Here is a 24,476-nt window from a genome sequence, read left to right as displayed (position 1 = left end):
CATTTGTCTAATTTGAATCACAGGGTGTCACCTTCGAAAATGCAATATTGTTGCCAAGAAGTGACCTACCTAGGTCATCTCTTGTCAAAGGAGGGAAGGAAGTTGACCCCAGAGAGAATAAAAGCAATTACACAGATGAATGTTCCTAGCACACAGAGAGAAGTACGTGCCTTTTTAGGTATTACCTCATACTGTAGGCAGTGGATCCCAAATTTTTCTCTTTTGGCAAAACCGTTGGTAGCTTTGACTGGGAAAAATGTTCCGAGTCCAGTGCCATGGTCTGCTGAATGTCAGGAGAGTTTTTCTGAGTTACGAAATGCACTGTGTTCAGCTCCTGTGTTGGGTACTCCTGACTACAGTAAGCCATTTACGCTCTATGTTCACGAGAGAGAAGGTTGCGCGTTGAGTGTTCTGACACAGAAATTTGGTGATAAACAACGCCCTTGTGCGTATTTTTCATCAATATTAGATCCGGTAGCTAGAGCGTTGCCTAGTTGTTTGAGAGCTACAGCGGCAGCTGCGGCTTCCATTCGACAATCTGCTGGTTTGGTCATGAACAACATGCTAGTGGTTATGGTTCCTCATGCTGTGGACACACTCATGAACCGAACTAAGACGCAACACCTTACCAGTGCTAGATTATCTGGCTATGAGCTGACACTGCTAGCGAGTCATATTCAGATCAAAAGATGCAATGTATTGAATCCAGCAACATTGTTGCCGACTAGTCAAGAGTCGAGTGATTCCGAACCACATGACTGTTGCTTTAGAACCGAGGAAGAGACAAAAGGACGAATTGATCTTAAAGACACTCCGTTGTCAGATCCGGATGGCACGTTGTATGTTGATGGGTCTTGTTTTAAATTGGAGAATGGTGATGTAACTGCTGCCTATGCAGTAACGACTTTGAGTACGATTGTGGAGACTGCAAGAGTGAGTCAGAATTCTGCCCAAGCTGCGGAATTAATTGCGCTAACGAGAGCGTGTGTTTTAGCTAAGGGAAAGAGAGTGAATGTGTTCACAGATAGTCAGTACGCGTTCGGCGTGGCCCATAGTGTTGGCCGTTTGTGGAAAGAGAGAGGTTTCATTACGTCCCATGGGACTAAGATTCAACATGGTCAGCTAGTTAATGACTTGTTGGAATCTCTAACCTTGCCGACTGAAGTTGCGATTGTGAAGTGCAGCGCTCATAAAGCAATCACGGATGACGTTGGTCGTGGGAATGCTTTTGCTGATGAGACTGCTAAACAGACAGCTAGAAATATGATGAGTAGAATGTATGTTGCAAAGTCTGCAAGATGGATTTCTGAGTCTGGAATGTGTGAGGACACAGTGGAAAGCGTGAAAGAAATTCAGAAAGAGGCGACTGAGGAGGAAAAACTTGCATGGAAAGAGAGCACGGGTAAATTGGACTCGAGTGGGTGTTGGATTGACTTGTCGGAACAACAGCGTTGGATGTTGCCTGATGCGTATGTGCTTGCAGTAGTAACGATGGCACATGGAGCAGCGCATATCAGTTCTAAAGGGATTTGTAAGATGTTGGCTTCAGTCTGGAAGAATGATGGGATTAGTAAGTGTGCAGAGAGAGTGGTGAGAAATTGTATGGTATGCCTGATGCATAATCCTGGCAAGGGAATCCCCACACCTGCAGGTCACTTCGCTCCTCCTTCTTGCCCCTTTGAAGTGATTCAGTTAGACTTCATTCACATGGATCGTTGCAACAATCTAAAGTACGTCCTAGTGGTAGTTTGTGCTTTCTCCAGATGGATCGAAGCATATCCACTGAAGGACAATACTGCTTTGTCCACTGCCAAAATTCTTCTCAAGGAATACTTCCCTAGGTATGGCATGCCACGGATTGTATGGTCAGATAACGGAAGTGAGTTCGTAGGGAAAGTTATGCAGAGTGTGTGTGCCGGTTTAGGGATTAAACAAAAGTTCCACAGTGCGAACCATCCCCAGTCTGCTGGTTTAGTTGAGGGTTACAATGGCACCCTCAAGCTGAAACTCGCTAAAATACAGGCATCCACAGGTTTGTCCTGGCCAGATGCACTACCCTTGGCTTTGTTATCAACAAGAGCAACTGTACATTCTATCAACAAGAGCAACTGTACATTCTAGAGTAGGGCTTAGTCCATACGAAATAGTTTTTGGTCGTCCCGCCAATGTTTGGGGGGTGCCTAGGCCAAAAGAATTTAGACAGCTGGAATATCCAATGTTGATTGATTACCTTTTCGACTTGACTGCTAAATTGAGCCTTATTCACCAACAGGTTTTCGATGCATTGCCAAAGCCACCGGAGAGTCCAGGTCATCAGCTGAAACCTGGGGATCAAGTCGTCATTAGAAATTTAGCAAGAACGAAAAATCTTCAGCCCAGATTCGTTGGCCCCTTCCAGGTGTTATTGACGACGAGAACTGCTATTCGTGTGGCCGGACGGAAGAATTGGATACACACGACACACGTCAAACGTGTGCCCCTGCCACTTCCTTACGACAACTGGGTGAAGAAAGGAATCGGTGCCTCTGAAGCAGAACAAATACCCAGTTTCATCCCTTTTAGCGATACAGAACTGATCACTGATACATCAAACTCTGGCTCCCCTCCTGAAATTGCTCTTTTGAACCCAGAACATTTGCCATCTGCGAACGTGAACATTGCAACGTCGGCTGAAAATACATTGTTTCCAGATCAGACAGCTCCTGCAAAACTGAGATACAATTTACGATCTCGCAATATGGACAAATAAAGCAGGAAACTGCCTATTTTCACATTTGAATTTTTTTTTTGATACATTGCCTCCAGCCAGGAAGTTTGCTATTGTTTTGTTTTTTTAAAAATTGCCTTGCCGTCTGGGTAGCCGTAGGGTCGTGGCTGTGTGCCTAGTTGAATCTGCGGGGGTCAGACACAAGGTCGATCTTTCTGTTAGTTCTGGGAACTCCCAGGGCTGATAGAGGCATTTTCATCTACGTACACATCATCAGTGGTCGCGAGCGGATTGTAGAAGATGGAGCTTCCTGAGCTGCAACGACAGAATGTAATTTATGTTCGCAGAAATAGACTGTACAGAATACTTCACAGCAAATGCTTTCTAATGCAATGTGCAGTTACGTTTTTAATTGTTTTGATAACGTTGGTGGGTGGAATCGTCTTTGGTGCGCATTTGATTTTTATGCCGGTAACTACAGTACCTCCCCTTGATCCTGCTACTTCTACTGTTTCTTCTATGCATTCTTTTCACTCGTTTCCTGAACACGAACAAACTCGACGCTCAGAATTTATTAACAATACATTTGTACAGCTCTTGCATCAACACCAACTGGTAGTTAATACTACAGACTGCTGGGTGTGTGGCTTGATACCCCACACTATGGATAAAGGCATTCCCTATCTAGTCTTGCCTTTCAGCTATAATGGATCATTTCAGGCCTTTCAGACCATCTTTGCCTATGCCCTTGAGACCTATCCTCCGCGTCCACCACGTTCCACTAAATACAACTCAGCCAACAAAGCTTTAGTCCAGGGAATTATTGACATGATTAAAGACGTCAATAATACTCCATCTTACCCTAGAGATGAATTACGGGTATATTTGAGTTGGAACTCTACAGAGTATCGCCTTAGTTTGGGAGAAAGCAAGCGTAAAAGCTCCACTCCAGTCTGGGTCGTGCCTCACCGAGGTCAGGTCTGTTTGCAAGGAAATGGGAGAAATCCGAGAGCTCAGCTAGGGAGGAGTGAGTGCGTTGAGACTTACGTGTTTCCGTCTAACTCTTCCCCTGCCTTCCTTACTGCTAGGGGTACTTACTTCATCTGTCATGACAGAGCATATACATGGCTGCCTGCTGACTTCTCAGGTTCATGTTATATTGCTCGATTGTTGCCTCCGACATACACTGCTTCTTCAGATTATCACAAGACCAGAGTAGCAAGAGGTGTCTTCAGCAAGGAAGATACCGCTGGTCAGGAAGCTGGAGACTTCTTCAAAGGTTTCCTTCCGTTTTGGGGGCCTATGGCCAATAGTAGAAATCTACGTCAGCTAACACGGGTAGTTGAATCCACTATTACAGAAACTGCTGGTGCCCTTAGTAACTTGACAGCTGAGCTTCAGGCGGATCGTCTCATGACGTTGCAGAACCGTATGGTTCTAGACGTAATACTTGCCGATCGAGGTGGGGTATGCAGAATGATCCAATCAAGCTGCTGTGTTTTTATTCCCAATAATGCTCCAACAGTCTATGAAGCGATCTCTAAGCTACACAAGATTTCCGACTCTATACACGTAGACAAGGGAAACTGGTCCTTCATGGAGTGGTTTTGGACTCTGGTATCAGCGTGGGGATGGAAGGTTCTGATGGTCATTGGTGTCATCCTAGTATTTCTGTTCTCATGCTGCCTGATTATCCGGTGTGGTCCCGCTTTGTGTAGTCTTTGTGCTGCAACATGTTTCAGAAAACCACCTGCGTTCGGAGAAAAGGCGCGAGAAAGAATGATGATGCAACAACATGTCACTAACCTGATGAGCATAGAGATAGACTCGGACATAGAGTAATTGCCTACGTAAGGGCAAAAGGAGGGTCTGAGGTTCCGTGACAATTTGAACCCGTGTTTTCAACATTGTCGTAAATACATAATTTTGGTATCAGTGAACCGCAAATGATCCATTTAGCATATCCTGGTGTTTTCGCTATGCTACGAGCAAGAGCACTCCTGTTATGAACACATTTCTGATCTACCCATGGCATCCATCTTAGATCACGGAAGCCATTTTGTGTTTCTTGCCCTCACGTAGATAATGGACACGCAGTGACCTCTAGCACCTAAGGACACGTAGGCTTTAGCCGGAGATTCACCTTGCTAGCGACACGTGCACCTTAGAACAGAACACGCCATGGCCGCATGACTCGACAGAAGTTGCCTCCACTGCCTGAGGCCAGTCCTGCTATACTGGTTCTCGTGTTCGTTGGCCTGATCATGATTAGGCGGCCGAATCTGGTAGCCTTGCCCATTTACGACCCACAAACATCTCTTATCCTACTTTTCTATCTTCTGCATCTGGCTCTGCTCCTTTCCTTCTGGGCCTTTATTAGGGGGAGGTAACGAAATTTACAATGAGGCGGTCCGGGTCTTGAATGAAAAGTTGACATGGGATTATGATGGAATAGTGGGAACCCCTCGTTCGTAATGTTTTGGCATCAGATATTGCTGACGATTCCTGTGCAACGCCAAATATTTATTGTTTAAGATACAAAGGTTTTGGAACGTGCTAACATGTAAAGAATTTTGCCTGAAGCCCAATATTCAATATATAAGGAGCAACCCTCGTTGTACAAATCGAACAGGCTCCTAGACACTGCCCGTGTGTAGTTTCTGTGACTTCTGTGTCCCTGCAGTAATAAACCTTTGGTCTTTGACGCCACCATCGAGAAGCCCGTGTTTCTGTTTATTTGTGCACCGAGACAGGTAGAACTCCGGGGTCTTCGGGTGTTATCCCTGACACCTCTGGACGGAACCAAAAAGTCCAGAACTCCAGCATGTGCTGCTCTGCGAGGCATGCTATAATCCCTCATGGGAGTTTGAACATACCCACTACACACCCATCGCTTTTCACTGGTTGCTTGGTCCGCCGTTACAAATACCATAGTTTTCGTTGGTGAATAGAGTACTGTTGTCCCATTTTGTGGCTGCTCAGTTCCCACCATGGTGACTGCCCCTGCTACATGGATCATTTCCATATGGGCCATATTTTTTGGTCCGTGTACTACGAATTCTTTTGCCTCGGCTTGTTTAGTAACTTTCCGGTTGTGTTTCACTTTGCTGCCACCCCCGCTTCCATAGTCTGTGATCACTTTGCTCCCGCCCTCTCCAGTTGTTCTCTTCCCTATGTTCCTGCCTCCCTTACGTTGTTCGTGTTGACTTTCTTCCTCCCCCCGCCAAACGTACTTTCTGTTGCCTTTCTTCTCGCCCCCTCCCATTGTCCATGTTGTCTTTGTATGCATGAAGCATTGCCACCTATTCAGAGTAGGTATTATATCCCCCCTCCAAACCCCCATCATAATACCAATCAGCCCTTGCTGGAAAATTGTACTGGAAACCAGTCCACATTCACATTTAGAATGAATTATCGGCAGTCTGGGTTGTCTGCCACTGAGGTATTCGCTCTTTCACTCTCCCTGACATGTAAAAGAGCCTGTCTGGCAACAGTAGACATCCAAATACAGGTGCTAATTTTATAAGATTTTTACCTGTGTGTAATTACATTTCTATATTATTGGCGATCATGTAATCTAATTCAATATCAAAGTACAAAACAGAGACTATGATTAAGACTCCAGGAATTCCATATATTGTCACAAAAAAGTGTAAATTCTAAATCCGTTTTGAGGCTGTTGAGCTGGTGATTCATGGCCTGGCATGGCGAGGTTTAACGCTGGTAGTGTGTTTGCAGTTCTAGCTTTGAATCATAGTTAACACAAGGGTTGTGCTTGCCAGTCGCACTCTGTTGTTGTGTGTTGGGATTACAAATGTGCAGCAGTTCACAAGTTGCTTCCCACATCGATTCTCTTTTCTGCCAGTGTTCCATACAGACCGCACAGCCACACCATGAGCCCACTCCAGAAGAGAAGGGTACTCTGGGTTGACCTGGCCTTTGTTCTCTAGTCTGCTGTCTTAGTCAGCCTGCAGCCCTAGATGGTGAATGTTTGGCCTTGCCCTTGTAACCTTCCACTTAGTGGTCCATTTTGTAATTCTTAGGGGTTTGGATGATCTGTGGGTGTGCGATAGTAAATCACGGTTAGTAATCTTGGTAATATTTCCATACAGCAGTTGAGTATGTAAATGCGCCTTTTAGACTTAGTGCATCAGTGCCAGTGGATGCATTATCTCCTATATTAAAAACGCACACAGCTGGTTATCATAATGTTATGCAGAAACCTTGCCTGACTTAAATATTGTGCCTAAATATTAAATATGAAAACAATATACTTCCACTGGGTTAGATTGTCAATTAATTCCAATGGGAATTTGTTTTTCTAGATACCATTTAGGACACAGTATTCTAACAACGGCAAACCCTTTGATATTTGGTGTTGGTTGACCATGATGCACACAATCTGTAGTAGATCTGGTAAACGGATGGTGTGATCAGTGTTTTCAATGAAAAAACTCTAGAGAAGGGTGCCTGGTAAATAGAGGTCTGGGGGAGGAGGGATGTGATGTCTCAGACATTGGAAGTACCTCATTGCTTTCTTTCATAGGCTGTTCAATACTCTAATTATGCAGTCTCACACAGAATGTTAGAGTGCTGTTGACTTGCACCGAGGCGCTTGTCTTTCTGTCTGTGCATTAAAAAGCCTTGAGACGTGTCTATAAATGTTTCCTAAGGAAAGCATGCATTCCGGAATCACACTGCATGACCCAGTGTGTAGTATTTGTATGGCTCTTCAATCCCTGGCGGCACAGCACCCAGGATAATGTGCTGTAAAGCTAAACATTTAGAAGGTCCCCAAAGGCCTATTGGCTATTCCAATGGTTGTTGGTCATGTCATCACCTTCCTGACCTCATATTGCCCACACCCTAGGTTCAGGGTTCTCTACTGAATGTAAAATGCAGATTCTAAATCTAGAATCTAGAATCTCTCTCCTCTAGTATCTCACGGATATTTCTCAAAACATATGTTGCTGAATCCAGACTTAGTGTCATTTATTTTAAGCTTGATAATGTTCATTTATGCATTATTGGGGCTGATAGATTCCTATTTGGTAAGGTTATGGCTTAGGATAAAAAATTAACATTTTAAATCGCTTCAATGTTTTAGCTGTTTAAAAAGATAAGTTCCAGGGTGTGTTTCTTCCGGATGTCACATGTGATTTATTAACAACCAATCTACAGGTTTATTAAAGTCTCATCACAGCCGAGATTGTAGACCAATTGTAAAATGTTAATCTGATGTCACATTGACACAATGTCACAGCACTCCACATATCTTCTTAATGAAATAAGTAGCCATGGTGTTAACACACAATCATACCATCTTTATACAAATAGAAGAGCAGCCATTGGAATTGTTGGCATTTTAAGTAACTGGCTAATGCCATTGAGGTTTAGGTTTGGTTATAGAGATCTTTAGCTTTTTGGAATACCTCATGTTACCAATTCTTTAAAAAAGTAACACAAAAGCGTACAGATGGAGAGTGGACTGGGGTTCAGTGCACTTCAGACATTGTTTTTCATCTACTTCTAATGCTTTGCCACTGCTTGGATGGGCTGCCCAAGACCATTGCGTTTTGAGGAGGGCCACATGGTTCCATTTACCTTGTCATTAGCGTTTGATGCTAGGACACCAAGTAGCCCTTTTGTTCGGTTGCATATGCTACATAAGAGGAAACGTGTTCTTTGATGCATTCACTTTGCTCAAATGGCAACAATTTAATTGCTGATTTTTATCTTCTTTGAATCATGAAGTGTGTTCTGTTCATATGCTTTAACCTGTCAATAGAGACACTGCTATTTACTATTCTCTGTCGCATTTTCCTTTTTAGGTCGAGCCTGGGCAACGCGTTAGCTGCTCTGCGTGCCATGCTGTATTGGAGTATGTACTTAAAGCCTGCCCACTCTCTGCTCATATTTGTCCTTGGCTTGTGTCATTGTCCTTCGGAAATGCTGGCTTCTGATTCGTTATTAGGCATGTTTGTCCCTCCTTAGTACCGCTTTGTCTTCATTTGTAACCTCCCATGAGGCCTGGCCCTTTCACTTAGGTTGTTACACGGTATGTCTTCTTTAGTTTGTAAGCACTATTTTCTTTAATGAGTTTCTCTTACTGCAAAAGGGCAGGAGAGTCTCTTGTGTGCAGTGGTTACAACCGGCTTGTTTAACTCATAGCAAACGGGGAGCTCTTCAGAGGCATTGGGAGACAGAAAGGGGCAACTCAGCGATGCCTTCAATCATTTGGAATGCAATAGGTCTTGTACTTGTAAGGGTTTAAGCTATTGTCATTGTAAATGACAATGCCTTTTATTATGTTTTGAAAACCAAAACAAAAGGCATTGTCATTTACAATGACAATAGCTCAAACTCACAGCAATGCGAGACCTGTTACAGTGCAGATGCTGGTTTTATTTTGCTCTTCGGACATGTTGGGCTTACAGCTTGTGTGTTTACCGTTAAAGTTGTACACATACATACACTTTCTTAAAGATGCAATAAAAAAACTCACCCTTTGTCAGAAGTAACTACTGTGTAATATTTAGCGGTGAATGTATTTTAAGATAAAACACTTAAAACTCAGATGTCATATTTGTTCACTCTTTTTCATAACATTCTTCTTTTTGAGACGGTACACGTTAACTCTGCGGATGCAGTCTGCTCTGGAAAGGGGAATTGCCCCACCTCCCATATTATTGTAGCCCAAGATGTTACTTCATTGTGGCATTTTGTTTCTCTGACTGTTGGGGCAACGCGTACAGTCACACAAGTAATACCAAACGCTATTTATTATTTATAACAAGATGCCTTATCCATTGCTTTTGCCTATCCACGTTCCATATTTGTTTGCAGTAATGTTGTGTGTTCAATGGGGATGAGAAAGTCCTTTGCATAATTTATTGTGCCTAGTTAGATTTTAAATTAAGATTTTAATTCTACACCTTATGATGCTGGTACCTAGTGGGTTTAGTATTTAAATGAATCAGAGTGTGATACAAACACACCCAAGCCTGAATCAGGGACAGAGTACTGCATAATACTGTTGAAATAACAATCTTTGGCAATATAGTTCTTGACTGTAAGGCGCTGGCCGCACAGCTTTTGTTAAAATGTGACCTGTAGGTAAATTCAACTGCCTGCTCTGGAGAATTTGATGGCCCAATTAGTAGTATTGCCATCATACAGTAGACCAGCGTTGGCAGTATTATATCTGTTCAAGATCTTAGTCTGTGGTCTGCTTGGAAAATATTTCACAAATGTGCACTGATACGCTGGCGCTTTTAGTCTACCCGGTAGCTGAAAGTACAGTAAGGGTCCCTGCCATCCAAACACTTGCCTCAAGTATTCATCGACTTGACTTAGATTAGTACATTTCTATTTGGGCGTGTTTCTATGTCCATCCTCTAAGTTTTAGGAGAATCTTAAAAGCGCGGTCTATTCTAGGAGGCAGGTACAGACAGGGGAGCTTGGAAGGCTTGAACACCTGCAAAAAGGGCACAGAGATCAACCAGACACGTTGAGTGGGACAGATGCAAGCATGGGTGGTCATGGTGGCATAATCATGAATGCAGTTTCTCCTATGGTGAGGACCAGGAAAAGGGGGAAGGGAACTCAGTATACTCATTTGGATAAGGGACAGAAATAATTTAATGTGACTGTGAATAATTGTTTTTCCTATTTGCGTTCCCCATTCTGTAGCGGTTTCCTTACCATGGTTGCATGTGAGTTCAGGACCAAACCTTCGCTTTGAACGAATGTCACTTTTAATGCACATCCGTTGTTACAGTTATTTCTACCGAGCTCCATTCATCATTCAGGGAAAACTGGAGGGTAATGCAGTTTTTGGGACCACTCATTCATCTCGCATATGATCCTAGCTAAAGGGTAAAAAAAGAAATGAAATCTGGGGGCGATGGGAAAGCAGGACAGGTGACGTTCATTCCGTAAATTACACTTGTGTATAAGAATAAACGTTTCCTATTGGAAAAAAATACTAGTTTGGTGCCTCGTCTCAGATTAGCAACAACCACACTGTTGACGAATATAATCTATAATAAAGCTGTGCAAGCCTTCAGTTGAAGTTGATGTGTGCAGAGCCTTAGAAGCCACCTGCCTTTTACTGTCTGCCTCTTCTGTTGGAGCTCTGCAGAGATCTAATATCGGAGGGCCAAAGAACAGTTGGAAGCAATCTGCCTCTTTAGGTTGTGTGGACAGCAGGCACTATTGTTTACAATAAAGGGCTTGGAGACTGCCCACTCTTCATTACAGCCTCCCAACTGGCCAGCGGAGGCCAAACCTCACTTCCATTCCTTTCTTTGGAGCATGGACCAAGTCACGATCTATTCAACTTAATTAGTGCCTGTTCGCTGCTCCCACTGTGATTGAGGTACTATTTCTTCTCCCAACCCCGTGCTCCCTCCTCCTTTTCCGCACCTATCTTATTTTCTTTTCCACCCTCCCCCTCCTATTGCTGCTGGTTATTGTTGTTCCCTGCCCCTAACCCCTTGTGTTGGTCTCCGTTTCCCCCTGCTTTTTTTTTTTAACATATTGCACAGCAGTGTGGGCTACTGTGCAACCTGACTTAAAAAACCTCAATCATGTGGGCAACACCGACCGTGTCATAGCTCTTTGCATTTCTTGCCTTTGAGCCATGTTGCCCACAGCGCACGCTTCTCTGCAACCTGACTTAAAAACAATAGATCTGATATAGGCGAGACCTATTGGCTTTTTCACTGATTGTCTGTCTTAGTTAGCAATCACATCTCTCTACATATAGAGTATTTCTCCATCTTCAACAAAAAGTAAAAAGAATATCAATCTTCCAAACTTTTGTTCATCTAGTGTAATACCCCTTCTTGTCAAATATTTCTTAATGTTTTTCAGATCCTATGTATGTGTTTGTATAATATTCTAAATTCAAGTATGAGAAGTTTCATTTAATTCCTACCTAATTAAAATATTTCACTCAATTCTTATGCATTTATTCCTTTCTTTGTTTCATGTGAAAGAAAACATTCTTCATTTCATGTAGATTTTCCTCATGTTCAATAATGTATCAATTGTCCTATTTAAAATAAAATAACTTGGAAGACGTTCTGTTTCATTAAGACAGCCTAGGAGTCAACATGTCCAGTTATTCAGAGACCTTATCTGCTTAATATTGATGATCCTCTGGATACTGTTGTTGGTAAATTGTGGTACTTGATCTATTATCTGAAATTGAATCTGTGCTATCTTATCACATTGCTCATCACAATGTCTGCCAATCTGTGATGGTCTGTGTTGGACCTAGAGTTGTCAGGTCACCTAGGGTAGCCTGGCCTAGGGTAAGCCAGTCACTAAATAGAGGCACATGTGTAAAGGTTGCACACCACCCAGCGGTAACTCAATACAATTCCACTCAAAAATGACGCTACACCAATATTTGGAAAAATACGAGCTGTTTTATATAAATATTCTCTGCTCTCTTGTCTTCAGAAATCACAGTTCAGCACATTACATTTACTCATGAAATTATTAAGATTTTCAAAGTTGCCAAATTATGTCACTTTACAGTAGTTCCCTGCGAGCAGTGACGACACTCCTCGAAAAAGGTTTCACACGTTTACTCAGGATCCAACATCAAAGTCACCCCTCCTTTAACCAAAAAGAAATGTACACAGCCAGTGGAGAATGGCAATAGATACATTAGATTTACATATGCGGCTGTAACCCCAAAAAGGACTTTACATTTCCTAGTCAAGAATTACTTTTCACACTACTTTAACGGTTAGCTCTAACCCCCCCAGATTCGGGTTCAGTGGCTGTTCTTTCCTGGATCTTAACTTCACGAGGATTACCTCATTGTGTCAATACTCAGTTACTGGATCCTAGTCGGGAGGGGAAAAACGGACAGTAGGACTGGAATACGTGCTCATGCACAAGGATTAACTTTTCCCCACACAGGAAGATTTCCTATGGAGTACCACTTCTCAGGCCTTTGGGGCGATTAGTCCGGCCGACTCCGCCTCTCAGAGTCAGTCAGCTCCACCGGGCATGCGCGGGGGTGCAGTGTCTCCCCACTGGAGGCCGCGCTCTTCCGACGGCGCCTCCCCTTCCGCTCCACCCACTCCGGGACCGGTGGAAATCCCACCAGGGCTGCGCAACCCAGGGGAACGATTACCTCACTATTCCTCCACTCCTCTCCTTTCAGAACCGGCGGCCACGCCACCAGGCTTGCGCTGGTCACCTCACGCTGGCTCAGAAATAGGCAAGATCGCTTTCTTTCCACTTCTGCTCCCTCAGTGCCCGCTGCTCCAATCACCCGGACCCCGTCCTCCCCACTTAGTCAGCTGCTCTTCACAGTCAGCAGTCTGCCACTACAGGTAGGAGAAGGGATTCCGGTTAACTATGTCCCCAGGGGAAATCACGGGCAACCACGGGCAGAATTCAGTTGAGGAGCTAATCGAGGGGGCCACAAAGATTAACCCTTCTTCTTCTTAGCAACACTCAGCAAGAGTCTTTCTAAAGTCTTTCCAACTAGGCAGAGGACTGCGCGACACAGCGCCGCAGTCTCCTTCTCCTTCTCACACCCCTGTACTTCAAGGCTATGGGTTGGTCAGGCGCCCAGGGTCTCCTGTAATCCTACGCAGCGGGAACAAGTCACGTAACCCAGGGGAGGAAGGGTGGTGAATCAATAAGGCAGCGTCCTTAGACTAGGAGGTCAACCCTTTGACTATCCTACCCCCACCTTCTGCTACAGCCTGTCCTCCAGCTGACTCTCTCTGGTAAGACAAAATGGCTGACCAGCATTCCGCCTTATATAGGCTGACCCTCAGAGGTCCAGAAGGGACCAGAAGGTTCTGGAATGCCCTACTCTATCCTATGGGACAGGTTCCAGGTATGTCAGTTGTGACAGTTGGTAGCCACCATTTTGTGACTCCAAAGAAATTTCTGTCAGGAAAGGCCTCTAGGCCTGAGGTGAAAAACTATGAGGGCGAAAGAGCACCTATCCCCTAGACCAACACCTTGAAAAATCTAGTGGACACAAAAATGAATAAGGTTATGAGGGGCAAAAAGGGAACAAAATAAATAATAAATTGGAGGGAATACGCAAAGGGCCAGACAGGTCTAACACGCGTCCCCCCCCAGCTGAAAGTGGGGAGAGCTACCCAACCCCTTGGGAGTCCTCATCACTAAGGCGGAAATACCTGGAGAGACCGTCTGCATTGGCATGGTCCACTCCAGGCCGATGTTCCACCCGGAAGTCCATTCCCTGTAGGGAGATGGACCATCTCAGCAACTTGGGATTCTCCCCCTTCATCTGCATTAGCCAACGAAGGGGTCGGTGGTCAGTCTGAACCAGGAAGTGTGAGCCAAACAGGTATGGCCGCAGCTTCTTCAGAGCCCACACCACCGCAAAAGCTTCCCTCTCAATTGCACTCCACTTCTGTTCCCGGGGAAGCAGTCTCCTAGATAGGAAAACCACAGGCTGATCCAGGCCCTCTTCATTCAGTTGCGATAACACTGCCCCAATGCCATGTTCTGATGCATCTGTCTGGACAATGAACTCCTTGGAGAAGTCTGGGGCCCTCAGGACCGGTGCTGCACACATTGCCTGCTTTAACTTTACAAAGGCTTGCTGACAAGCCTCCGTCCAAACTACCCGTCGAGGTTGTTTCTTTGAGGTGAGCTCTGTGAGGGGCGCTACAATAGTGCCATACCCCTTCACAAAGCGACGGTAGTAGCCTGTGAGACCCAGGAAAGCTCGGACCTCAGTCTGTGTCTTGGGGGGTTCCCAGGCCATGATTGCCTCAATCTTTGCCTGCAGGGGCTGCACTGTCCCCCTGCCCACCAAGTGTCCAAGGTACACAACCGAACCCTGCCCAATCTGACATTTGCTGGCCTTGATTGTCAATCCAGCTTGTTTCAGGGTCTGGAGAACTGCTTGCAAATGTTGCAAATGGTCCTCCCAACTGCTACTGAAGACAGCAATGTCATCCAGATAGGCAGCGGAGAAACCCTCCATTCCGGAGAGGACCTGATTCACCAGCCGCTGAAAAGTGGCAGGGGCGTTTTTGAGCCCAAAGGGCATCACACAAAATTGGAAGTGTCCCTCAGGCGTGGAGAAGGCTGACCTTTCCTTTGCTCCATCTGTCAAGGAGATCTGCCAGTACCCTGAAGTGAGGTCAAAGGTACTTAGGTATTGGGCAGCTCCTAGCAGGTCAATTAACTCATCCGCCCTAGGGATCGGATGGGCATCAGTTTTTGTAACTGAGTTCAGTCCCCGGTAATCCACACAGAACCTCAGTTCTGGCGTGGTGCCTGGTGGAGCGGCTTTTGGCACTAGCACCACCGGGCTGGACCAGGGGCTGTTGGAAGGTTCTATAACTCCTAGCTCTAGCATCTTGGCAACCTCTCCATGGATGCTAGCCTTCACCTTGTCGGACAGCCGGTAGGTCTTTGACTTCACTGGTGGGCTGTCCCCTGTGTCCACATCATGGGTACACAGGTGAGTCCTTCCCGGGACAAGGGAGAACAACGTAGAGTACTGCTCCAGTATCTGGCGACAGTCTTCCCGCTGTTCAGGAGTTAGGGTGGGAGAGAGAATCACTCCGTCCACTGACCCATTCTTTTCTTGAGACGAGAACAAGTCTGGGAGAGGTTCACTTTCCGCTTCCTCTCCCCCATCAGTCACCATCATTAAGATGACCTCGGGCCTCTCATGGTGGGGTTTGAGTCGGTTGGCATGAAGCACCCGTAGGGGCTGTCGTGGGGTCTTAAGGTCCACCAGGTATGTGGCCTTACCCTTCTTCTCCAACACCTCAAAGGGGCCTGTCCAGCGATCCTGGAGGGCACTAAGCTCTCCAGGCTCCATCACCCACACTTGTTGGCCAGGCTCCAATTCCACCTGGTGAGCATTGTGGTCATACCACTCTTTCATGACTGCCTGGCTGGCCTCCAAGTTGTCAGAAGCTTGCTTCCACAACTTCGCCATTTGGCTCCTGAAGGCCAGCATGTAGCTCACCACATCCCGGGGGGGTTTCCTGGGAGACTTTTCCCAACCATCCTTCACCAGGCGGAGAGGACCGCGTACAGGGTGCCCATACAGAAGTTCGAAGGGGCTGAAGCCCACTCCCTTCTGTGGCACTTCCCTGTAGGAGAATAGCAAACAGGGTAAGAGGACGTCCCATTTCCTCCGCAGACTTTCAGGCAGACTTCTGATCATGCCCTTCAAGGTCTTGTTGAACCTCTCGACCAGTCCATTGGACTGGGGGTGATAGGGAGTGGTGAACCGGTAGGTCACTCCACACTCCTTCCACATTGCCCGCATGTACGCTGACATAAAGTTGGTCCCCCTGTCGGACACAACTTCCTTGGGAAAACCCACTCGGGTAAAGATCCCCATCAGGGCCCTAGCCACCACAGGTGCAGTGACAGTCCTCAGAGGAATTGCCTCTGGGTACCGTGTGGCATGATCCACCAGAACCAGGATGAACCTGTGACCAGCTGTTGTTGGTGGATCCAATGGCCCTACAATGTCGATGCCCACCCTTTCAAAGGGGGTGCTAACGACTGGAAGTGGTTCCAGGGGAGCTTTCAGCTTCACCCCTGTTTTCCCACTGGCCTGGCAGGATACACATGTCCGACAGTAAGTGTTGGACGCCACTTTCATCTGAGGCCAGTAAAAGTGGGGGACAAGCCGAGCAAAGGTCTTGTCCTGACCTAAGTGTCCTGTCAAGGGTATTGCATGAGCCAATTCCAGCAGAAAGGCTCGGTATTGTTGCGGGACTACCAAGGCCCTTGATGAACCAGGTAAGGGTACCTTGGGTTCACTGTAGAGGAGTCCATCCTCCCAGTAAATATGGTAGTGTCCCGTAACATCACCTGCTGCCTGGGCTTCAGCCTGTCGCCTCAGTCCCTCCAGGGTAGGGCACTCCCTCTGCCCCTTACAGAATTCCTCTCTAGTAGGCCCCCCCTCCACATGCCACTCAGCAGGGATGGGTAGGTCCTCCAGAGAGACTACTTCCCCCTCCACGGACTCCTGGTCCACCACCGCAGGTGGCCGATCTGTCACATGGGGAGTGGAAGCCGAAGCAGGCTCTTCCTGTCTTCGGGTCTGTCCCTTTTTGGCAGCGGGTTGGGCCTTTGTTCCAGGCTCCAACCCAAGCGAACTCCCTCTCCGGGCAGTCGCAGACCTTGTGCCCACACAGGCCCAGTCAGGTGTACCCAGCATCGCAGAGTGCGTCCGGTATTCCACCTCTCTCCAAGGGTTGTGCTCCATATCATTCCCCAGCAGACAATCAACTGGCACGGCAGGGCTTACGGCAACTCGAAGTGAACCTGCAACCCCTTCCCACTCAAAGGGAACCTCAGCCACGGGATAGTGGCCCATTCTGCCGTCAGCCATCGCGGCGGGGTGGAGTACATTGGGAACCACCTGCTCTGGAGACACCAGTTGACTTCTCACCATAGTCATACTGGCTCCTGTATCTCTCAGAGCCTCCCCTCTCTGGCCATTGATGGTGATCCATTGACCATACTTAGCAGTATTTGGGGGCACCTGGATCTTAGGAACCATCTCCCGTTCTCCCAGGGACACTAAGGTGACACCCGCCCACTCACCCCCCTTATCTAAGGGCAACTCCTCCCCGAGCGCTACACTAGCTACTCCCGGGGCTTTTCCTCCGGTGGGAGGGGGTGGTCTCTTTGGGCATCTGACATCTCCCTTATAATGTCCAACACCACCAGACTCGAAGCAGTGGACAACCCTTGGCTGCTGGCTTTGGCCAGGATGAGGGTTTCTGGGCGGGTTAGCCTTAGGGGTGAAACCTGTTCCCTTTCCCTGGAAACTGTTTTGGGGACCTTTAGAGAACTCCCGCTTTTTATCTCCCCCTCCTTCTTCTGAGGGGCGCCCTGTCCGGCCTTTTGGGAATCCCCTCCAGTCCCCTTTGAGGACACCCGGGTACTTGCCCAGATGTCCGCCTCCTCTGCAAGCTTCCGGGGATTAGTCAGCTTGCTGTCCACCAGGTGTTGGCGCAGCTCGGGAAAACATTTCTCGAGTAGATGCTCTTTCAAAAAAAGATTATACAACCCCTCATAATCCTTCACCTCACTGCCCTGTACCCAGCCCTCCAATGCCTTCCTCGCATAATCTAGGAAGTCCACCCAGTTCTGGGTGCTTAACTTGTGGCTCCCCTGAACTTCTGGCGATACTTTTCTGAGGTTAATCCAAACTTCCTGATCAATGCTAGCTTCATGGTGGGGTAGTTGGTCTGCTCCTCCGGATCTAAGGCTAGCAAAGTGTCCCTACCGGTAGGAGGCATGTACTTGTACAACCCACCCCCCCAGTGCTTCTCCTGGATCCCATGGGCTCTTAAGGAGACCTCAAAGGCTGCCAGCCACTTGGCTATGTCATCTCCCTGACTATAGCTGGCAATTATATCCTTAGGTAGGTAGGGTCTGGACTCCCTGGTTGGTTCTCTGGTTTCGCTGCCACCATTTGGAATTGGAAAGAGTCCCCGTTGCAGGGCCTGGAGTTCTAACTCTTTTAGTTTGAATTCATGAGCCATTCTCCGCTCTTCCTTCTCCTGTTCTAATCTCCTCCCCTCCCTCTTTTCTTCCAACTCCATTTTTGCTATTTCCCACCTTAACAGTCTATCCTCTCTCCTGTCAGCTAACTCGGTTTCTGACAACCCTCTCGATGACACACTGCTGCCCTCCCGTGAGGTTGCCTTGGGGCTGATTGACATCTCACCCACCCCCGGGGGACATTCCGCAGTCCTATCAATGACAGTACCTCTGTCCGATTCCTCCTCTTCCACCGTTCCCCCCTCATTGCGCGCTTCCACCCAAGCCCTCAAACTAGTCTGGAGTTCCCCCTTCTTGGCACCACGCTTAAAGAACACTCCCAATTGTTGACAGAAATCTTTTAGCTGGGCCAATGAATAAGTGTCCAGTTTTTCTAGTGCAAATTCCATTTTGCAACAGGCAACACAAGGTTAAGCACACAAAAAGAATAGAGTTGCAAGGGCAACCTGAAGCTACCTCCACCTTCAGGAATAAATTTGGAAAAAGCAAAAATAAAAATTAGGAGGGCCGCTAGGAGAAAACTCCAGGTGTAGGTTAGTGGATTACACTCAATTACCGCAGAGTAGTTGCAACCACAGTCAATATCCCACCGCTAGACACCAATATGTTGGACCTAGAGTTGTCAGGTCACCTAGGGTAGCCTGGCCTAGGGTAAGACAGTCACTAAATAGAGGCACATGTGTAAAGGTTGCACACCACCCAGCGGTAACTCAATACAATTCCACTCAAAAATGACGCTACACCAATATTTGGAAAAATACGAGCTGTTTTATAAAAATATTCTCTGCTCTCTTGTCTTCAGAAATCACAGTTCAGTACATTACATTTACTCATGAAATTATTAAGATTTTCAAAGTTGCCAAATTATGTCACTTTACAGTAGTTCCCTGCGAGCAGCGACGACACTCCTCGAAAAAGGTTTCACACGTTTACTCAGGATCCAACATCAACCTCACCCCTCCTTTAACCAAAAAGAAATGTACACAGCCAGTGGAGAATGGCAGTAGATACATTAGATTTACATATGCGGCTGTAACCCCAAAAAGGACTTTACATTTCCTAGTCAAGAATTACTTTTCACACTACTTTAACGGTTAGCTCTAACCCCCCCAGATTCGGGTTCAGTGGCTGTTCTTTCCTGGATCTTAACTTCACGAGGATTACCTCATTGTGTCAATACTCAGTTACTGGATCCTAGTCGGGAGGGGAAAAACGGACAGTAGGACTGGAATACGTGCTCATGCACAAGGATTAACTTTTCCCCACACAGGAAGATTTCCTATGGAGTACCACTTCTCAGTCCCTTGGGGCGATTAGTCTTCCCCCCATCCCACACTCTCCTTACTTTCCAGTAGAGACTATAAGGCCAAAGTCTCAAGGGGGCTAAGCGGTCAGGAGGGCTCCACCTGAGTTCCAACCGGCAGCGGCTTGATCCGCTACCTCCCGCCCAGCCAGCTACTCGATCCCAGTGCTGGCGCGGTAAGGAACGGCAATGACTTTTCCCCTCTTTCAAGGAACAACTGTGCGCTTCCCACCTACCCAGCCACTCGATCTCCGGGCTGGTGCAGACAGGGGCTCGCCTCCGCTGACAGGAGCCGCTCCGAACCGCGTCCTCTGTTCCGGCCGACTCCGCCTCTCAGAGTCAGTCAGCTCCACCGGGCATGCGCGGGGGTGCAGTGTCTCCCCACTGGAGGCCGCGCTCTTCCGACGGCGCCTCCCCTTCCGCTCCACCCACTCCGGGACTGGTGGAAATCCCACCAGGGCTGCGCAACCCAGGGGAACGATTACCTCACTATTCCTCCACTCCTCTCCTTTCAGAACCGGCGGCCACGCCACCAGGCTTGCGCTGGTCACCTCACGCTGGCTCAGAAATAGGCAAGATCGCTTTCTTTCCGCTTCTGCTCCCTCAGTGCCCGCTGCTCCAATCACCCGGACCCCGTCCTCCCCACTTAGTCAGCTGCTCTTCACAGTCAGCAGTCTGCCACTACAGGTAGGAGAAGGGATTCCGGTTAACTATGTCGCCAGGGGAAATCACGGGCAACCACGGGCAGAATTCAGTTGAGGAGCTAATCGAGGGGGCCACAAAGATTAACCCTTCTTCTTCTTAGCAACACTCAGCAAGAGTCTTTCTAAAGTCTTTCCAACTAGGCAGAGGACTGCGCTACACAGCGCCGCAGTCTCCTTCTCCTTCTCACACCCCCGTACTTCAAGGCTAGGGGTTGGTCAGGCGCCCAGGGTCTCCTGTAATCCTACGCAGCGGGAACAAGTCACGTAACCCAGGGGAGGAAGGGTGGTGAATCAATAAGGCAGCGTCCTTCGACTAGGAGGTCAACCCTTTGACTATCCTACCCCCACCTTCTGCTACAGCCTGTCCTCCAGCTGACTCTCTCTGGTAAGACAAAATGGCTGACCAGCATTCCGCCTTATATAGGCTGACCCTCAGAGGTCCAGAAGGGACCAGAAGGTTCTGGAATGCCCTACTCTATCCTATGGGACAGGTTCCAGGTATGTCAGTTGTGACAGTTGGTAGCCACCATTTTGTGACTCCAAAGAAATTCCTGTCAGGAAAGGCTTCTAGGCCTGAGGTGAAAAACTATGAGGGCGAAAGAGCACCTATCCCCTAGACCAACACCTTGAAAAATCTAGTGGACACAAAAATGAATAAGGTTATGAGGGGCAAAAAGGGAACAAAATAAATAATAAATTGGAGGGACTACGCAAAGGGCCAGACAGGTCTAACAGTCTGTTAGGAATCTGATGTTTGATTTGTGTTTGTACCACCATGTTTGTTGCCCCAAGAGTTATTTGTCCTACACACTATGGTACACAAGGGAATTTAATAACATGTACCACAAAATAACAATCCCAGTTAAACTAGACTTATTTTCGATCATTTTGATATGCAGGAATTTTCTTTTATAGTATTCCCTTATTATACAATATTAAATAGTTACAAGTCTATCAGGGATATTTTCCTATATTCCTCTTAGTCAAAGTTTGTTGTTTGTTACACCCAGATTTGTTTTTACTCATTCCTCTTGTATTAATTTCACCATAAGGTTTCGCTGTCTTGTATTTACATTTTTGTACTGGAAAGGGCTCTTTTATTTTCTTGTCTTGCTTGATCATTTCCGAGTAAAGTAAAACAATGTCTTAAGACCTCATTTCTGAAAAACAATGTCTTAAGACTTAATTTCCGAGTAATGCAGAGCAATTTCTTAGACTTTTTTTTAGAAGCTGTAGAATATTTTGCTATATAGGCGACTTCTTGTGAGGTCTAACAGGCTCCTTGCATTCCGATTTTATCATTGCTCTTTTTGTTTTCTAGAGTCTTATCATTGTACCCTCTCTCTGGATATCGTTGAATAAATTAGTTTGTTTTTCTTAAATGTTGCTTCTTCTGATAAAATGTTCTTGTACATTTGTTTCTGATTACATGGTAATCCTTTGATCATTCCTCTTTAATGCACAGTTCTTAGATCCAAACTGGTGTTTCAAGCAGTACATTTCGACAGATTTGCAATAGTGAATTTCTTATTAAAAAGGGTATACTCTCATTGAATTAACATCAGTGGTTTTCTAGTCATCTTTGGGAATTTGATATTAGTATTATATTGATTGAGATCATTATAAAATTCATTTTCCTTTGGTCAGATAAATTATTTTTAATTGAATTGGATATTGAAACAGATCTTGTAGTAAAAATAAGTATAACACAAAAGAACGAAATAAACGTGAACACATGAAATGAAGCAAATCTTTAATCAATCAGAGATTTAACAATTGTTGCAGAAACTTTGAACTATTCCTATATTTTGACTAAGTTCGGAAGAACCAAGAGGATCAGGAAGAGCAGTTCGATGACTGAGTGTTACCACTTTTAGTGTGAAACAACGCAACATAAATGGCCAGAGTCATTGTAGTTTCAAAAGGATTAACCACAAAAAGCTTGGGAGGCACAGAGGTGGCAATGTAAAAACTCCAGAGAAGGTATCGGTGGCACAACACAAGAATGATGAAGTTCCCTGGAAGCAAATATGAGAGACTGATGCCAAATATTACCCAAAACTGCCTTTTGTCTGGAGTGAGGCTCCTTCCGACACGCAAATCAAATATCAACCTGCAGACTCCAACCCTTGATGCCAGTGGACATTGCGTGCTGTGATGTCTAGATGCAGGCATGGCTGATCTAAAGGCGTTTTTCATGTGTTAAACTGCTATCTGTATGCATTGGTAAAGTCAGTTAAATAAGACGTGCAGTTGCAGACCTGTGAGCTGTACATATCAGCGAACCTGGTATAACTGGATATATCACATGCCATAGTCTGTATACGTCTGTGTATCTGGTCTATTTGAACATCCCGTGTCAGACACTAAGATATATATACACATTACTGTGCACAGGCATGTGAGACCCATGTAGGAGGTCTTTTCACACTCCAATTTATATGCATCAAATCAGGACATGTTGCTGCTCTGTGATATGTCCACATAGGTGTGCCCAGTCAAATCTGACATTGCGTGTGCTGCACCGTATACTATCTGCCTTGGTTTAGCTTCTGTGCTGCCCGGCCATCTATAAATATTGGTGCACAATTGACCGCCAAATGGTATGGTGCATACATAGTTCAGCAGTCACATGTTTTCCCTCGTCTGGCTACGCCATAATACAAATGAAACAATACAAACTTAATACAATATAAGGCTGCATATTGATGCTTTTACATGCAAAAAATACAGACAATAAGGAACAAAAGACTATACAAAGAGGCAACTAATTTGCTTTTGGATAGACACTGCTTGGAAATGACGCATCTCTGAAATACAGGAGTACCTGTCTGGAACACTGCAGTTTCCACAGACGCTCAGGTGATAAAACTGAGGGACAGACCCCTCCAGATAGGGGTTGGTAGGAGGGTGGGGCAACCGTTCTAGACCATTGTCTGTCAAATAAACTCAGTGCACTGACGCATACTATTAAACACAAGCACAAAAGAGCCACGCCGAAGGACTGGCAACATACACCTGAAGCTTTATATGCTCAAGTAGGAGTCCTTTTTTTGGGAAACTGCTGGACAAAACATTTCACCCTTGACCAGAAATTGCAGCCTTGGTCGAACTTGATAAATTCAAAATCCATTGTTTAGCAAGTCAAGCAATTAGTTCATATGCTGTACTCCTACTGAACATTACACGCCTTGCAATGAAGTCCTGCAAATCTGGCCCTGTACAGCCCAGACTCCCAGGACCAACAGACAAATAAAGAAAACATTGTATTCCAGTATTAGCATGTCAAGCTGACCATACAACCGTACACTGTGGGGGGCTCTGTTTGTGACCGGACCACAGAAGCCAGGATGTGATGAGAAAGGTAGCAAGAGAGAGGGGGGAGGAACTATTGGAATAAAGGCCGACAGCATGCTTTTTGTAGTTCAGTTCCACAAGTTTCAATAGGGTACAGAGACATAAAAGGTAACTGCCCAGAAGGCCGGTGAGTGTTTGGTTAAATGCAAAAGCCGGGATTAAAACTCAGGCTTCCAAGTTCCATGATCAGCAGTTCTTCTGCTTGCCCACATCTCATCCCTCTCATGCTCTGCCCTGCATGCAACATCATTTTACTGTTTCTTTACCTAACCCACCAGATTATTTGCATGCATATACAGACAGTGAAAAAAAATAGGATTGAAGGCATGGGACAGTCTGCATGGAGGTGGCCTCGGTGCTGTCGCAGGTTATTCAATGAGGCCCATGCGTATTTATCTACCCATCTCAGACAGTAAGACTTCTTCTCTAGCGGCTCTGAACTGTGATTGGTTGCCTGTGGTGAGATGGACAGTACCTTTCTAGATCTATGATGCAGCTTTTCGTCCTGCGAGGCGGTTAGGCCCATCTGCTTCACTTTGGACATTGTGTTAGCAAACTGTTTTTGGTGTTGGAAGGCTTCACTTACTTTAGTGGGCCCATTTCCGTGGATGATGACCGGGAGAGTGTCGTAGGCCACGTTCCTTGCTCTTACGCGTGCTTTTTCAAATTTCAAGACCACTTCATCTAAAAAGAACCGGAGGGATACATATAAGAAACACAGAAAGCAGACACTGTTTACTAACAAATAAAACATACACATTTGATGCTGTTCTGTGTGGCTCGACAACTTGGCACTGGGCTAGGAGCAGTCGAGGGCAGCAGCTGCTTGCGCTGATGTATG

The 24,476-nt window shown here is 46.2% G+C and overlaps 1 protein-coding gene across 1 annotated transcript in view; it reads right to left on the bottom strand.

Annotated features, from left to right (window-relative positions):
• The window catches only part of PLOD3 (procollagen-lysine,2-oxoglutarate 5-dioxygenase 3), a 347,896-nt gene that overhangs the window by 122,267 nt on the left and 201,153 nt on the right, over positions 1-24,476 (bottom strand). Inside the window, exon 7 of the mRNA XM_078669457.1 lies at positions 24,222-24,319. Coding sequence (XP_078525583.1) covers positions 24,222-24,319 — 98 coding nt within the window. The remainder of the gene's footprint in view (positions 1-24,221; positions 24,320-24,476) is intronic.

Source organism: Lissotriton helveticus, chromosome 12 (genome assembly GCF_964261635.1).
Source record: "Lissotriton helveticus chromosome 12, aLisHel1.1, whole genome shotgun sequence".
In the NCBI taxonomy this organism is placed as follows: Eukaryota; Metazoa; Chordata; class Amphibia; order Caudata; family Salamandridae; genus Lissotriton; species Lissotriton helveticus.
Note: the sequence above shows the minus strand (reverse complement) of the source record. Positions and strands in the feature narration are given on the sequence as shown.